At 39.9% G+C, this 17198-nt stretch overlaps 1 protein-coding gene across 2 annotated transcripts in view; it reads right to left on the reverse strand.

The window, feature by feature from the left end:
• Positions 1 to 17198, reverse strand: part of WDR7 (WD repeat domain 7) — a 277823-nt gene that overhangs the window by 247659 nt on the left and 12966 nt on the right. For both annotated transcript variants that reach the window (XM_084779255.1, XM_084779254.1), the window contains exons 4-12: positions 17044 to 17122; positions 14229 to 14403; positions 13483 to 13559; positions 11160 to 11279; positions 8838 to 8983; positions 8098 to 8200; positions 5635 to 5776; positions 5166 to 5414; positions 4283 to 4503 (exon numbers count right to left, since the gene is read on the reverse strand). In XM_084779255.1, coding sequence (XP_084635381.1) covers positions 4283 to 4503; positions 5166 to 5414; positions 5635 to 5776; positions 8098 to 8200; positions 8838 to 8983; positions 11160 to 11279; positions 13483 to 13559; positions 14229 to 14403; positions 17044 to 17122 — 1312 coding nt within the window. The remainder of the gene's footprint in view (positions 1 to 4282; positions 4504 to 5165; positions 5415 to 5634; positions 5777 to 8097; positions 8201 to 8837; positions 8984 to 11159; positions 11280 to 13482; positions 13560 to 14228; positions 14404 to 17043; positions 17123 to 17198) is intronic.

Here is a 17198-nt window from a genome sequence, read left to right on the forward strand (position 1 = left end):
TCAAATTTGAGTTCTGTGACTCCCTATTTGTGCGACATGAATGAGAGATTTGGCTTCTCTGCACATTTATAAATTTTTTATCTATTTATTCACTTTACATGCCAAACTTCTCCACATAATATAGTTAACAGCACAGTCTCACAGGTCTGTTCTTTCATTTACATGAAATAATACATATGAACTTTCAGTGACTATATATTCAAAAATACAAAAGTGGTAGCATAGTTAACAATTCCTATAGTAGTATCACTATTATGTCATTCTGTAGCACAGGGTCTTTGTCTTTTGTTTGTTTGTTTGGTTGGTTGTTGGTTGGTTGGTTGGTTGGTTGGTTGGTTGGTTTGGTTTGGTTTTTTTGAGACAAGGTTTCTCTGTGCAGCCCTGGCTGTCCTGAACTTACTATGTAGACGAGGCTGGCCTGGAACTCACAGAGATCCTCCTGCCTCTTCCTCCCAGAGGGCTGAGAATAAAGGCATGGGCCACCATGCTCGGTTATCTTTGCCTTATTTTAAAGTATAATTATATTGTCTCACTGCGTTCATAGATGTTGCCAATGCTGAGATATCCACTTAAAGCACTCCTAACTCTTCATTCCCCCCTTTCAGCATCGCCTTATATGAGTGCCAGCTTTAATTTAATCTGCAGAGCTCCATTTCACATCGCCAATATCCTTCACGTAAGGATAAGGTGTGCCATAAAAAGATGAACAGGAAGCCAGGCATAGTAGCAAACACTACAGCTTTGATTTAATCTCAGCACTCGGGAGGCAGAGGCAGGTGGATCTCTGAGTTCGAGACCAGCCTGGTCTACAGAGTGAGTTCCAGGACAGCCAAGGCTACACAGAGAAACCCTGTCTTGAAAAACCATTTAAAAATAAAAGTCCTCTGACGTGACACCCAGCTTTCCTGGCAAGCACATCTCCACCCCTCTGTGCCTCACAGACACAGTTCCTACAGGGCCCCCACCGCCCACGCGAGGCTGGGACGCAGGCAGCAGAGGCACTGTCCTTCCTGTCCTCCGTTCTGTTCTCTCCAGACTGTTTGTTTAATGCAAAAAAATTTTAATTTCACTGATGGTAAGAAAACATATATAAACATCTCAAAATATAATGCATTAGTGTAAAAAGAAAAAAAGAACATTGTAATTATCTTTTTAAAAGTTATTTAGGTATATGTGGGTTTTGCCTACACGTAGGTATAGGTGCATGTGTACTTTGATCAAGGAAGCCAAAGAGGGAATCAGAACCTGGAAGCTGAAACGATACGTGGCTGTGAACTACCACGTGGGTCCTGGGAACTGAAGCTGGATCCTCTGAAAGAGCAACGAATGCTCTTAATCACCAAGTCATCTGTCCAGGCCTAAATTTTTTATTTTAATAATCACTTACATCCCTACTTCCTGCTTTTGCTTCATTTATATAAAAATGATTATTTTGCTTGCTTCAGGCGTTATGCTACGTTTATGAGCATTGCTTTGAAACACAACATTCAAATTAAAAAAAAAAACCACTTCAGACTCAAAAATGTTAAAAAAAAAAAACACTAATCAGAAACATAGCTTTCAGCTCTTCCTTTAGAATGATAGATCAATTATTAAAAAGAACCTAAAGCTCAGAGAAGATGGAGGAAGAGGGGGCAGAAACATCATATGAGCCAGAGGACCAGGATGCCTGCTGTAAACATTGTCTTCTAGATATGATGGGGAAACTCCATGCATGAAGTCTTGACAAAACAATTGCCTACACAGCACCTGCATACTGACAACACAGGTGGACATGCCAGTATTGACAGGTGCATCTCACAAGGCCCTACCCACAATGGAGACCCCACAGGCAAGTAATGGCTGCGAAGGGAGAAAGAATCAAGTGTTCCAGGAACAAGCCTCCTGACAGATTCTCCAGCCCCAAGCACTCAGCCCTAAATACATGAACATCCAACCAAAACTACATGGATTTTGTAAGGTAGGGGTGTATGCACAATTCTCATTTAGAAAGAGGAGGCCATGAATATGGAAAGGAGTGGGGGGGATGCGCGAAGAGTTGCAGGGGGTGGAAGAGGGGTAGAAATGATTTACATCATTTCACTACTCATATATAAAGTTCTAAAACACAAAACTGAATAAAAAGAAAATATAATGTATTGGCCGCTTTTACTGGCTGTGAGCATTTGTCAAAGTGATATGTGCTTACGCATATATGCTACTCAGATTGTCAGACCTGTATCTAGGAAACAGAAAGCCAGCACTGTCAAATGAAGGCACAAACACTAATGATCAAACTGGATGCCTGTATTACTGTCTTCACAAATCCATGCTGCCCCCTTCTGGATCATTTTAGAGATTATGTGATATAAAAGTTCCATAACACGTAATAAATTTTTAAAAAGCTTTTTTATGTAATATATTAAATAACTTAATGTCTACATGCGTAAGTATACTAGTGGTATTAAATAATTATTTCTTAGTCTTCCAAATATTCTGTTCTAAATAGATCTTCTAACAGAAAAGCAACTCTGACAATTTCATCATTAATATAAAGGAGTAATAAATATTAGGTCCATATTTACTGAAAACAAATAAAATCTCACACTTTTAAAGGCCACGTTCCAGCCTCTGCTCCATTCCATACTTTGTTCCTTTACTTCCAAAAGCCAGAATCTAAGCTTGGTGGTTACGCTTCAACTTCCGTTTTCTCCAGGCACTACCTAAACGTGTCTACGAATATGCACCATGGGTTACAGGAAACTGTACACGGCCATGACAGAAACATTCCATTCCAAGTTCAGCTACCCCCTTCAACTGAAAACCATCCGAGGGAACTCAGAGCATTCAAAGATATCAGCTACTCCCTAAGTAGGAAATAGTCTACGGGATCACTCGTGGTGTCTGACTTCTAGCTTTACACTGCAACCAATGCCATCCATCTGCTTTTCTGAAGGAAATGTTTTGAAGAGCACTCCTGACATTTTAGAAGCCTTTTGTTCTTGTACTTTTTTGCAAAATCCAGTTCCTTTCTCTACTGATAACCTATGTGAGAACATAAAGTTTCATGTCTTGCTAAGTGTGAATGGCACTAGAATTTATAGCAAAAGGAAGACAGTGAACAGCAGAGGAGACGAAGTAAGCCAGCAGGAGGAAGGTACCCGAGCATCCTCGTGTAACCCACAATCCTAACTAGAGAGAGCGGGATGCCTCTTCAGCTGCTGCACCACAGGTGTTGGTCCCAGCTGCCTTGCTTCTGCCCACCCCTCTCCCTTGGATTCCACAGGCATCTAGAGGACTATTTTCCCTTTGCCTGGATTTTAGATGTCAGCTGACCCAAGTCAACCTTGGACAACTGTTCAAATCTGGAAAACATTCTATTGCTTTATGTACAATGCATTTTGCATTGCTTATATTTCTCAGCTGTCAATAAAATGAATCTGAACTTATAGTCTGAAGTATAAAAGGAAAGCCCTTGAATGGGACTGAAGAGACGGCTCAGTGGGCAAGGGCATTTGCTGCACAACCCTGAGGATCTTCGTTTTAGAAGAAGATGGTAATATATATGTAAATATTATATATACACATATACATACATATATACAACATATATATGTATGTGTTGATAGATAGATAGATAGATAGTAGGGAAAGAAAGAATGGCTTTTTTAAAAAGATAATGGGAAGTTAAACGCATTTTAATTGTCTCCAGAGACAAGGTCTGAATGAGGAAAGAGGACAGGGTGCCTTCAGCCCTCGTGCCTGTTATGGCATCCGTCTATCAGTCAAAGTAGAAACTCTGACTTCTTCATCCCTAGCTAAGCTTGAAAACAACGAATACTTTGTTTAGTCATAGCAATGTTTCCTGTTCTCTGGTCACAACTACAGTTTAAATAAGTTACATCAGCAAGTCTCTAAACATGCTGCACCTACCAAAGTACACGCCCAGTGCACTTGCATGAGATGGCTTCAGAATGTATGGAGATCTGCTGGGACATTCAAGTTGCTCTGGAACAAAGTTTGCCAACTCTTTCAAAAGGCATGTTTCAAGCTGCTGCTAGAAACAGGTCATATAATTTAGAAGCTAAAAATAGGTAAAACTACTAATTTTTTCTTTACCTAATAGGAAATGACCAAAACCTTGCCTGACTATAAGTTACTATCACCTCAGTGTGGATACTGAGAAAGTTTCATGGACTCTGTCACTGTATTTCCTTTATGTTGCTGTGGATTTCATTTATATGCCCGAGAGCCACTAAGCCCTCTCTACCACAGAGAAATCATCCTAGATAAAGCAACTTACACTACAGTTTTCAGGCGGGACCAGAAGTTGCGTGATCTCACCACCATGAACACAGAAGATATGTTTCATTTCTCCAGAAAATATGTCCCAAATTATGACGGAAAAATCCACACCTCCAGAGACCAGGTATCTTTGGTCATAGCGAGCCGAGACCTGATGAGGGTAGAGCAGACACGTGACTTTGTTCCGATGGCCACGGAGCGTTCTGTGAGGGGGCCAACCTACAGAGGAAGTTTGGAATTCAGAAATTGAAAATTAAAGTCTTTATAATGCTTCAACAAGCAAACATGAAATGTCAGAAGAGCCATAACCTTTACTTCTAGGTCAGCGTTGTTAATCAAGGTAGCTGCTAACAGTCTTTAAAACTGGTGCCAGTCTATGCACAAATGTGCTGTACATCTCAAACGCCATGATATTTTAAAGGATTAGTATAAAAAGAAATAAATATTTTGATAATCCCATATTTATTACAAATAGAAATGAAAGTAATGCTGCTATATTGAGCTACGTAACATGTAATAGTTAATTTCTCATGTTTATTTTATCTTTATACTGCTATTAGATAATTACATTAGTTCAACAGCAATGCTTTTAGAAAATTATCAATATTGCTGATAATATAACCATTTAGTAATCAATTCAACTAATAATTTATTAAACTATTCATACATGCCACAGAGATAAAAGCTGAAAGTTTTTTTTATTTATAGCCTCTCATAGTATTTATTCCAATAACAGATACTTAGCATTTTATCGAATGTACACTAAACTACCAACTACACTAACAACTACATCAATTGGTTTGACTTAAGCTACAGCATAGAGACATCCTCAACATCAAGGTTACAGAGTTCTCAAAACACAGTGCACATCTTCCGCATACCTCTCCTGAGCATGTGCTCTCCTTGCAGCAGCTGAACTATGGCCGTCTGGGTGGCAGGTACAATAATTATGCTTCCATCTTCCCGGCCACAAACAAGCCGTCCGTGTGCCGGTATGTAGACGCTCGCAGTCACTTTAAGAGGCTCATTGCTGTTGGGAATCACACTTAGCTGATCTATAATTCCAGCAGGGCAGGGCTTCAGTTTGTCAAACGCTTCTTGCAAACTAATACAAGTTGTCATTTTTAGCCCTGTAGAGGTTTGATGTCATATAAAATAAATACATTTATGTTAAAAAAATAATAATAACATTAAATAAATGATGTTGATTTGATTCAGTGATGTACGAAAAGTTTACTTTCATCGAATATTCATGAAAGAAAATGATACACACATCTTTTCAACTTTGTTAGGAATTCACAATGTTATATTAAAAGAACTATGGCATCAATGCTCAGGACTTAGTGTTACCTTCACCACCTTCTTCTTTATCAGCTATGTCTGCTATGTTCCAAATGTTCAACCTTCCAGAAGAATCTCCCTGAATTAAGAGTTTATGCAAATATTCCTTGCATCCATAGAAGAACCGAGTAACAGGAGGACAAATTACCAACTGCCAAAAAAAAAAAAAATTAAGTGTTTCAAGATGTATTTGGCTTGCAATCTTTTATAGATTAACATGTATTCACATGAAGGTGTTTAAACACTCTGACTCATACCCCAGTTTCAAAAGTGCTTACAGCACAATTATCCAATATATGTTCATGTAATTTAAGGTATTAATATTCATATCAACTGCAGTAGAGCATAAACACTAGAGGAATGAAAAGTTATATTTAGAGCCTTTCTCTAAAACTGGTGCTTATAGTCTTTTGTTCAACTTTTTAAAAACTGGTTACTCATCACAGAGTAATTTACTTATTTATTTTTAAATAATGAATAGAGAAATTAAGTCACTCTTAACCAAAAAGAAGTCTCTACTTAAAATTTCAAAAATAAAGAGTTCCACTCATAAGCCACACTAAATGGATTCAGCAGATTGTATTTATATACACACTTGTGTAACAATGGTAATAAAGACAAGGAAGTCATTAGGTTGAAAGGGAGCACAGGGGACATGAGAGATGCTGGAGATGCTGGAGATGGGAAAGCATGAGGTGGGAATGACGCAAAACAGCACTCATGAAGGAAATTCAAAATAGAACAAGTAAATATTAAAATAAAATATATCACTTTTTAAGGTGATAAATGAATTCACTAATCCTATTTTTCTTGCCTTCGGATAAGTCACTAAGAATATTACCATTCATTTTTGTGCACCATGTGAGTGCCTGGTTCCTATGTAGGCAAGAAAAGGCCACCAGGTTCTTGGAACTGGAGTTACACATGGTTGTGAGCTGCCAAGTGGGTGGTGGGAGTCAAGCCCGGTCCTCTGGAAGAGTAGCCAGTGCTCTTAAGAGCTTAGCCATCTCTCCAGCCCACCCGTCTTTTAAAATAAGGATAGTTTATAGCATTTAATTGGCCAGACTTACATAACTAATTTTGAAAAACTATTGGAATTTTAACATAAAAAAGTTGTTTTAAAAATTATAGCTAACAAACAATCTGGTTACAATAGTCAATGGCCTCATAAAAAGTACTGGCCTCTAGAAACTATGTTCAGCATAGCCAAGTATTTAACACTACTTAAACTTTGTTATTTCAAAGCTACACATGTAACAGAGAGTTGCTATAGCAACTACAATAAGCAGCATCACACTTCAGTGTAAGAGTGTTCCCTTGCATCTTACTTGCTTGTGTCAGGAATTTTGTGACAGCAACAAGGAGTGTAAAGAACAGAGGATGCTGTCCTTTGCTTTATTAATGCAGGTTTTTTCATACACACCACACTTCCTTAGTTTAGCTGGAAGTGACTGACTGAGCTGGACAGTAGCCAGTAGTTCAAGAACATACAAAGAAAGTAATTTATGTAGGATTTTAAAATATACAAATTCTATATTCAAAATGTTCATAGAAACCGCCATTCCCTCCTACTCATCATGCCCTATTCTCCACTGATGGGAGGGACACGAGTTCAGAACCATGACATCATCATCCTTTAGAGTCTCCACTGAGGGCAGAACACAGGTTCAGAATGATGACGCTGGAACCCGGAACCAGAAACACAGAATAGAAAACTTGCCTCCCCACACAGCTTTTTCTCACTATTCCCAGAGACCAGAGTGGAAAGCCCATATAAGTGGCACTGCATTCCAATATTTTTAATTTTATGTGTATGAGTCTTTTGCCTGCATTAAAGTTTGTGTACCACATGTGTGCCTATAGAGTGCCTGCTGCCTATAGAGACCAGAAAAGGGTATTGGTTCTTCTAGAATCACAGTTAGCTGCAGTTGTGAGCCAGTGCTGGGGATTTTAAAATTGACCACTAAGCCCCAGCTCCCGTATTTCAACTATAAATAGATAGTAAAAGGGACTTTTAGAAAACACTCTGGATTTCTATTTTTAATACAGAAGAATTGTTTAAATTTTATTTTTAATATCCAGTTATTTGAGTCACTGCTTGATTTCACAGAAATACTGCAGTTCATGAATGAAATAATAGATCAGTCAGCATAGCACATACTTACCCTTGTCCTTCAAACACTGTCTCACTGTGTTTTAACTATACAAGTATTAAATAAATTAACAGTCAATATGAATTGTATTTAAAAAATCACTAATACATAAGCAACTTAAGATCACTCATATTCTTAAATAAAGGCAAGTACTATTTAATAATTAAATTACATATTTAAAAGTCTGCAAATTTTGAAATGTGCTTGTAACTCACCATATCAAAAGATTTTTTGTGAACTCTAACATTCTGCTAGATCTTACTGAACCGTTCAAATGCCTGTACACCATCAATTATAAATGATACCTGAAGAACTTTACCTCTTTATCTTTTTGATCCAAAAGGCTATGTTGCACAGGAGGAATCAAATTTTCAACTGCTTTCCCCACATCACTTCGGAATGAATCACTAGCTGGAAGGCAACTGAAACAGAAAAGTATCCACTTAAAATACAAACAGGAGGCCAAGGCACGGTGGCATAGCTATAATCCCAGCACTTGGAGGCAGAGGCTTGCAGCTCTCTGTGTGTTCAAGGCCAGTCCGGTCTACATAGTGAAATCCAGGACAGCCAGAGCTGTACAGTGAGACTCTGTCTCAAAAATAAAATAAAATAAAATATAATAAATGATACTAAATACTTTATTCCCAGGGTTTATTACAACAGACAAAAATGGCATTTTTATTTAAGTTTCAATTAATTTAAGTAGGAATTAAATAATTTCATAAAAAAAAATCTTTGAGGGCTCATGAGCTGTTTTGCCAGTAAGAGAGCTTGCCGCCAAACCTGACAACCTGAGTTTTATCCTTGGGACCTGCATGACGGAAGAAGAAAACTGATGCCCATGAGTTGTCCTCTGACCTGCACACACATACACAGTGGCATCTGCATGCACGCATGCATATAGTAAATAAGTAAGTGTAAAAATCCACCTGGCTTTTGCTTGTTAGTTTGGTTTTGTACCTAGAAGTTAAACTGGGATTATATACGAACCTTAAGACATTCTGGAGTTAAATATTTACATCACATGACTGAAATCATAACTTCTTAGCGATTTCGTACCTAGCAGGGAGTTTGTAGATGTAACTCTGCCCATTTTCAGTCCAAATGATGACTTTGTCTGCAGACACAAAGTCCCCTCCAGTCCACGTCTGTCCATTTTCACCAGGCCCTGAGCAGAGCAGGGAGTAGTCTCCAGCATCAAACACCTGGGAGAAAAAGAAGTCCACACGTTCTTTTTACTCTAGCTTGTTATGATGTAGGACAGCTAGGGTAACACTCCACCAGAAAGAAAACCTCGGAAAACATATTTAACAAGCCCAGGCTTTTAAAATATAATTCAGCAAATGAAGACATTTTCTCAGCGAAAGCTGGGGCAGTCATCATAGGTGCCAGCTTTGGGCAGCCTCTGGCAGGCAGTGGACTAGGTGTGCTGCCAACACAGAAACAGGAATCCTTGGTCTTTCCTATGCTGTGGGATATGGAAATACAGGCACTCTGCCCTCTAGAATACACACCATGACTTAATACAGTGTCTGGCAACATTTCTGGCCAGATCCTCTGGCATTATAATATTTTCTGAACAGTAGAATTATCTTGCTTGGCCTTATTTAACCAATGTTGTAAAATCATTATGAGTAGGAAGGTAACAGTTTCCATTTTAATATTTAATAATTATATAGGAGAAGGCCAAGCTGCTATAATTTCACCAGGGACAGCACCTAGTGATGTTGCACAGGCTTCTGAAGAATCTCCTATGTTTCCTTGTATGGCGGTTGGTATGCCTTTCACCTCACTGAGTGGTGACTGAAGACAGTCAGTGAGGTGAAAGGCCTACCAACTGCTATACACGGAAGCATAGGGGATCCTCCAGAAGCTCAACTTGCAGCTGAGGTCAGAGTTCCAAAGGATGCTGTGATGGCAGCCTATCAAAGACTCTGAACCAGAGGAGGCGCCAATTAAAGGAGGCCCTGATGCCCCTCCCACAAAAAAGGGGAAGAATACATTTCTATTGTTCTAGTGTATGTTTTGCAGTGATTTGTTTAACAGATTTAAATATTTAACACACCTTCCTCTGAATATGCAACCAGCATAATCCCTAACAGGTCTAAACATCTGTCCTTACCCCATGTCAAAGAAACCATCACAAAATCCACAACCAATCAAAAGGCAGAGTTGTGGAGTCTGCTCCCAGTGTACACATCTACAAAGCAATCCCTCACCTAAGGCTCAGGGATCACTGCAGAATAATGCCTGGGTGGGTTGCAAAGTCTGTAACAACCCAAGGAGCAGGGAATTTCTCTGAGACTTTATCTCCCAGAAATGTCAGAAGCTACACCATAAGTCTCACCAACATAACTGCCTAAACATGCGCTGAGCCAGTCACCAACAGGCATGCTGGCATAGATGGAGAAAGGCCCACAAGACAGGAAACCCAGGACTGCTGAGGGCTGGCGAATAGACTTCTCCAGGGGAAAACACACCAATTAGTTATCCAACACCAAATGGTCAGGCCTGCACACATACGTAGTTAAGCAGGTTGTGCTCAAGTATTTAGGAATATATGTATATACATTATGTGTAACATAAATGTATGAAAAAATAGGCCATAAATGTGAGAGAAATCAAGGAAGAATATATGAGAGAGTTTGGTGGGAAGAAGGAGAAGGGGAAATGATGTAATTTTATTACAATCACAAAAAATAAAAAATAAATTTTTAAATACATGGAAAATTTTTAAAAAATAGCTAAGTACAGGATAAATGCTCAAAACACACTGGATAAGACAAGCAATGTAGAGGAAACCCCCTCCTTTCATCTTTAGCTGTCCACAACTTCCAATTTGAGCTGGGTGTGGTGGTGACACTTTTATTCCAACACTCCAGGAGGCAGAGGCATGCGGATCACCTAGTTAGAGGCCAGCCTGGTCTACAAAGTGAGTCAGTGATAGCCAAGGCTACACAGAGAAACCTTGTCTCAGGGAAAACAAAACAAAAACAAAAACAAAGATTTTTTTTTAAATCCTTTCAATTTGAAGAAGTCGGGAAACAAATGTATCATTTGTTTAGTAACATACTACAAGAAATGTCCAGCCTATGGAGACCTCATTGCCACCACTTACATTGTACAGAACAACTAAATAGTAGCAAAAAGTAAAAACTAAGACCAGCAAAATATAGTCATTAAACCATTCATTATATGGACTAAAACAAAAAAAGACAGATACATAGCATTAAGTCCCAATACCTCAAAAAACATCAAAACCAAACAGGAGCTCCAAATGACAAGTTTTGTGCCAACTACATCTTTGCGGCTATCTTTGAAATTTTTTAAAATAAATTTTATCATGAAGGACAAAATAACAACTTCGTATTTTCAACTTACCCTCCAATATTTGGAGCATACAACCAAAAGTGACCTCTGTGTGAATGCACAAAAAGAGATACTTTGGCAATTCTGACAATAAATTGGTTTGGATTCCTCCTCAAATATTGGCTCAGTATCCTGCAAAGAATAGATTTATAAGGTCTCAGGAATAACATATTAATTAAATCATCACAAAATGATAACGATACCACCAGGGAACAAGAGTACTACAGGAGACATTCATCATTTTAGATCCTTGGGTAAAAGCCAGAACAGTAACAGCTTTAAAATATACTCTTAAAAGAGCTGGGCAAAAATGTCTTTGCTACAAAGCTGCCCAAAATTAAACCCTGTTGGTAAATGGAACTGGCAGATGATTGAATTTTGCAGTAATCCTATGGTTATACATAAAAAGAAAACACTGGTCAATTTCTCCAGTTTTTTTCTAAGCTCAATACCTAATATTTCCCTATTTAAAGTAAAAAATATCAATATTGTCAGGAAATTGATCTTTCTTGTCAAAAGTTAATTATTTTAGTTCTATGTCTGGTACTATGAAAGAAGACTAAAAGCAACTTAGTGTGAGTATCTGATGGTCTTGGTGTTTGACTATGACTGTCCCCACAGGCTCAAGTGTTAACCCTTATTCCACACCCAGCGCTGATACTGGAGGCTTTGGGAGCTTTAGGAGGTGTGCAGTTACAGAGTGGGTCCCTGGAGGCGTGCCTCTGAAAATCACACCTGCTCCTAAGCCCTTTCCTTACTCTCCGCCTCCTGGCTCCGTGCCCTCTCCACGCTCCTGTAGCAAAGATGCCCCTAAGTACTGGGCAGAGTCAGGCCGAGCACTATGTGCTGAGGTCTCTGAGGCCATGAATAAAATAAGCCTTTCTTCCTTTAGACTTCCAAAGCCAGGTATTCTGCCAGCATTTTGTCATGGGGATGCAAAAGTGACTAAAATGAGTGGTTTGCTCTAGTTATTTCATTCAAGAAGCTACCTTCTAACAGTTTAAACAAATTAAAGAGGGACACACCTCTTACATTTCTCTACTTCATATTCTGGATTCTTATCTTATATCCTTAAAGGACCAAATGTCTCCATCAGAATGGCAGAAAATAATTCACTCACACAAGCAAACAAAACTAGGGACATTTTTTAACCTCTGCATGTTATTATTTCAATAGAAACACTTTATTCTTAAAAAAAAAAAAAAAAAACCCTCAGAGGGGTAAATAGAATAGACAAAGGTAGTGGTTGAAAAGAGGGAGCAAAGTAGGAGAGAGATCACAGAGAGAAATAAAAGTGGAGATCAGACCTGGGGAGGGTGGGGGCAAGAGGGCTGAGGACTGCAGAGAAAAGAGAAACTATGGGTAGGGGCATCTCTGTGACAAGCTGGAGAGCTAAGGCAGAATAGGCCTCTAGGAGGATATAAGGGGAATTCTAGCTGAGAATACTAGTAGCAGGGCCATGGAGACTGAAGAGGACGCCCTCTAACCAGACAAGACTCCTAGTGGAGGAGGGGAACACAAACTTACCCACAAAAACTTTGATCCAAAACTTAACCTGTCTACACGACATTCCGGGATAAAGACAGAACAGGTAGAGCAGAGATGGAGGGAATGTCCAACCAATGCCTGGCCCAACCCAAGACCCTCCCCATGGAAGACAGTCAGCCCCTGACACTATTAATGATACTCTATGCTTGCAGTCACGAGCCTATCAGAGTTGTCTTCTGAGAAGCTCTACCCAGCAGTGGATGCTGATACTCACAGCCAAACACTGGCCAAAGCATAGGGAGTCTAGTGGAAAAGTGGAGAAGGATAGAAGGACCAAGAGGTGACAAGAGCTCCACAAGAAGACCAACAGATCCAACTAACCAGGGCCCAGAGGGTTCTGTGGAGTCTGAAGCAATAACCAAGGACCATACATGGACTGGACCTAGGTCCTCTACATAGATGTAGCTAATGGGCAGTTCAGACTTCATGTGGGTCCACTAGTAAAGAGAGCGGGCTGTCTCTGACATGGACTCTGTTGCTTGGTTTTTGATCAACCCCCCAACAGGATTGCCTTGCCATCTGGCAAAGACGCATGAGGCATTAGGGAAAGAGGATGAACTCAATCCTGATGTGACTTGATAAGCTGGGGGTGAGTGGTAGAGGGAGCTCCCCATTTCTGAGGAATAGCGGAAGGGGAAGAGAGGGTGGGCTTGGGAGGAGAGGAGGGAGAAGACTATGACTGAGATGTAAAGAAAATAAATTAATTTCTAAAAAGGAAAAAAAAAACATGACTCCTAAGAGGTTAAAATTATATTGTAATATAGATAGGGATCACTGCGCATCTCACCTGCATCCCACTGACTTCAGAGGTAACGATCCACACCTTCAGGATGCCTGTCACCGAGAGCGCTACCACAGTGTCCTCTAGACCAGGAAGAGACAAGAAGCTCAAGGCGGGACACAGCATGCTTTCCTCTAACATCAAAACAGCCTGCTCTCATGACTTACCAAGTAAAACTCCACGACTCCCTATGCTTAGAATAATGTAAATTCAGTGTTTATATCATTGTTCTTTTCTGAAAAAAAGAAATTATGTTTTCCCTCGTGGTTTTCAATGGAGGTCTTCAAAATAAATGAAAAAAAAACTAGTAATATTTACTGAGGATAGCCACAAGTTAACAGAAATTCACTGAATTTTTCTCTCTTCCCTTTTCACTGTCTCCATGAGAAATGGTACCTATTTGTAAGAGATAAGGCCAGAAGCCAGAAGGCACACATGAAGTTAGCGCTTTTATCACCACTGAACCCTGGCAATGCTAACCCTGCCTCACTGGAGAAACTGCCCACACAAGATAAAGCCTCCCGAAGCCTGCTGACTCATCACTCAGAGGGGAAGTAACCTAACACCTGTGAGCTAAACAGTAATTCTGCCAAAACCCCTTTGTAAAGGGGACAGATGACAAATTAGTGGAACAAACACCTGTTGAATACAAGCATATAACCAAAATTGCTAACTTTGACAGATTATGACACTTCATAGTAAATCAAACAGTGAGATGACGTTCAAGCTGCCAGAGGGCGGGGCATACTGACCTTGCGTCCGGTGAGACCGGATGATGCTCATGGAGCTAATCCAGTCTGGTGATATCTTTGATACCAACGAATACAACACCTCAAGGCTGGTGGCATCCACAACAAGGATTTCAGGATAATGTCCATGGCAGAGAAGTCTTCCTTCTTGCTGATTTCCAACAGAGAATTGGTAGAACTAAATCCAAATTTTTTAAAAAAAAAGATACATTCTTTACATGTGCTGCTTCAGATGAGCGACTTGATTAACATGCATTCACTGAACACATTATGTATGATATTCCCCTAAACATTAAATTGTTCCAGTAATCATTTTGGGTGAGTACACCCATGTTAGAGTATATTAATCTTAAATACTTAAGAAAAAAACCATTTCCTAATGTCACATACTGAGTTTTGAACTCTTAGCATCTTTTTATCCTCATCTCTAGTATCTAAAGCAAACTGTTCTAATTCTCACAAGGAGGTGGGGGATCATTTTTGTTTTGTGTTTTGTTTGGGGAGTTTATTATTGTTTTGGTTTTGGTTTGGTTTGGTGTTTAGGGTTTTCGTTTGTTTTGTTTTGTTTTGTTTTGTTTTGTTTTTGACACAGGGTTTCACAGTGTTGCTCTGCTCTGGCAAGTCTGGAACTCTCAATATATACCACCCTGGCAACAAATGCACAGAGATCCACCTGCCTCTACCACCAGAATACCATAAGTTTAGGGCATGTAACACCACACAAACCTTAAAAGACCCAAATAAAATTAGCTTAACAAACTTTTTATTTTTGAGTTAAAACCCAATATGAATTCTAAGACAGAGGAGCAGGTAAATGTGGTGGACAATGCCTTCAACCTGACAGGCTCGCGAACCATGTCTTACTCTGGGTTCCTATTGCTGTGATGAAACAGCATGTGAAAAACAACTTGGGGAGAAAAGGGTTTATTTCACTCACAGCCCCATATAACAGGTCATAATCAAAAGCAGTGAGGGCAGGAACTCACGCAGGGCAGGAACCTGGAGGCAGCAGCTGACTCCGAGGCCATGGAGGGTGCTGCTTACTGGCTTGTTCCTCAAGGCTTACTCAGCCGGCTTTCTTTTTTTTTTTTTTAATTTTTTATTAATTTATTCTTGTTACATCTCAATGGTTATCCCATCCCTTGTATCCTCCCATTCTTCCCTCCCTCCCATTTTCCCCTTATTCCCCTCCCCTATGACTGTTCCTGAGGGGGATTTCCTCCTTCCCCCCCTCCACCCCCGTATATGCTCATAGGGTATCAAGTCTCTTCTTGGTAGCCTGCTATCCTTCCTCTGAGTGCCACCAGGCCTCCCCCTACAGCTTTCTTACAGAGCTCAGGACCACCAGCCCAGGGATAGCACTGTCCACAAGGATCTGGGCCCTCCCACAAGAAAATGCCCAACCACTGGATCTTATAGGACATTTTTTCCACTGAGGTTCCCTCCCTTAAGATAACTCTAGTTTGTACAAAGATGACATAAAACTAGTCAACACAAACCACCTAGGAATTCAACAAGCCATCATGTGTGTGACGAAGTTTCTAGATTGGGTTAATTAAGGTAGGAAGACCCACCTCAATGTGTCATTCTCCAGGCACCATCCCATTTCATTTATTTACTCAACTATTTATGTATGTCTCTATATATTTATCTATCTATCTATCTATCTATCTATCTATCTATCTATCTATCCATCTATCTAAAGGCTAGGTTTCTCACTGGCTGGCCGGGCAGTCACTGGTCTCTGCATCCTCAGCACGAGAATTGCACAATGTACCACCACGCCCACTATTTTTACATGGATTCAAGGGATCAAGTCCAGGTCCTTACTAGAATTGTACTTATTGAACTATTACCCCAGCCCAGTTTTTGCTTTTCAAATAAATAGCATATGTTCTAAAAAAAAAAAAAAAAAAAAAAACCACTGGTGAAAAAAATTTTATAGGTTCCTGCCACCAGGGTAAGAAATAGTCAGAAAATGACCTAATCACCACCTCCCTAAAACATGTACCACTGTTTGTCAAATCTGCATTGGTATCAAAGGCTTTTTTTTAGATAAATTATATTGTTTCTTTTCTGCTGTTGTTTCTGAGGTTTGTTTTGTTTTCTTGTTTTGGGGTTTGGATTTGTTTGTTTTAGACAACATCTCACTCATCATGTAGCCCTGGCTAGCCTGGAATTTACTATGTAGAGCAGGCTAGCCTTGACTCATAGAAATCTGTCTTCAGGGTTCCCCCAAGGATCCATGTGCTAAGGGCTTGATCCCAGGGTGATGCCACTGGAAGGCCTTTAGGAGCAGGCCCTAGGAGGGTGCCTTTAAGTCACCATGGCAACACTCCTAAAAAGTGCTGTAGCATGCCAGCTCCTCCTCCTCTTCTAAGCAGTTCTGCTCTACTGCGCATCCCTGCATTCCTGGCTACTGCCAGCTAGCACCCTGCCACAGGCCTAAAAGCAACCTGGATCACGAACTAGAAACTCTTAAGACAGCGAGTTAAAATAACCCTTTTCTCTTTCAAAGTGGGTGTCTGAGAAACTTCCACTGGAAAGCTGAGTTACAGAACCTCTCCACTGAGTACCCAGGATAGCCCAACCACAGAGGCAACACTGATAAATGGCTGATGACACACCCTTCTCCGTTAGGCTCCTCAGTATCTGGTCTCTTCCCACCTATCCTGTCCTCTGAGGAACACTTACCATATATATTTCTTATCTTACCTCTCCCCATCATTCTTCACATAGAAATACAGGTTCACTGCTTTAAACCATGTTTTAATGATGTAATAAACTGTGTTGACTCAGACAAAAGATAGATACAAACCTGTATGCCAGTATGTGTGCAGGCTAATTTTGTAAATTCAATACATCTGCCATCATTCACATCCCAGAGGCACATCTCTCTATAAAACAAAATAATAGCTCACGCTGAATCTAATTAACAAAAGCACGCTGGTCACAGTGGCTTAGAGCGAAGCT

Source organism: Acomys minous, assembly GCF_964271855.1.
Source record: "Acomys minous genome assembly, chromosome: 4".
Taxonomy (NCBI): Eukaryota; Metazoa; Chordata; class Mammalia; order Rodentia; family Muridae; genus Acomys; species Acomys minous.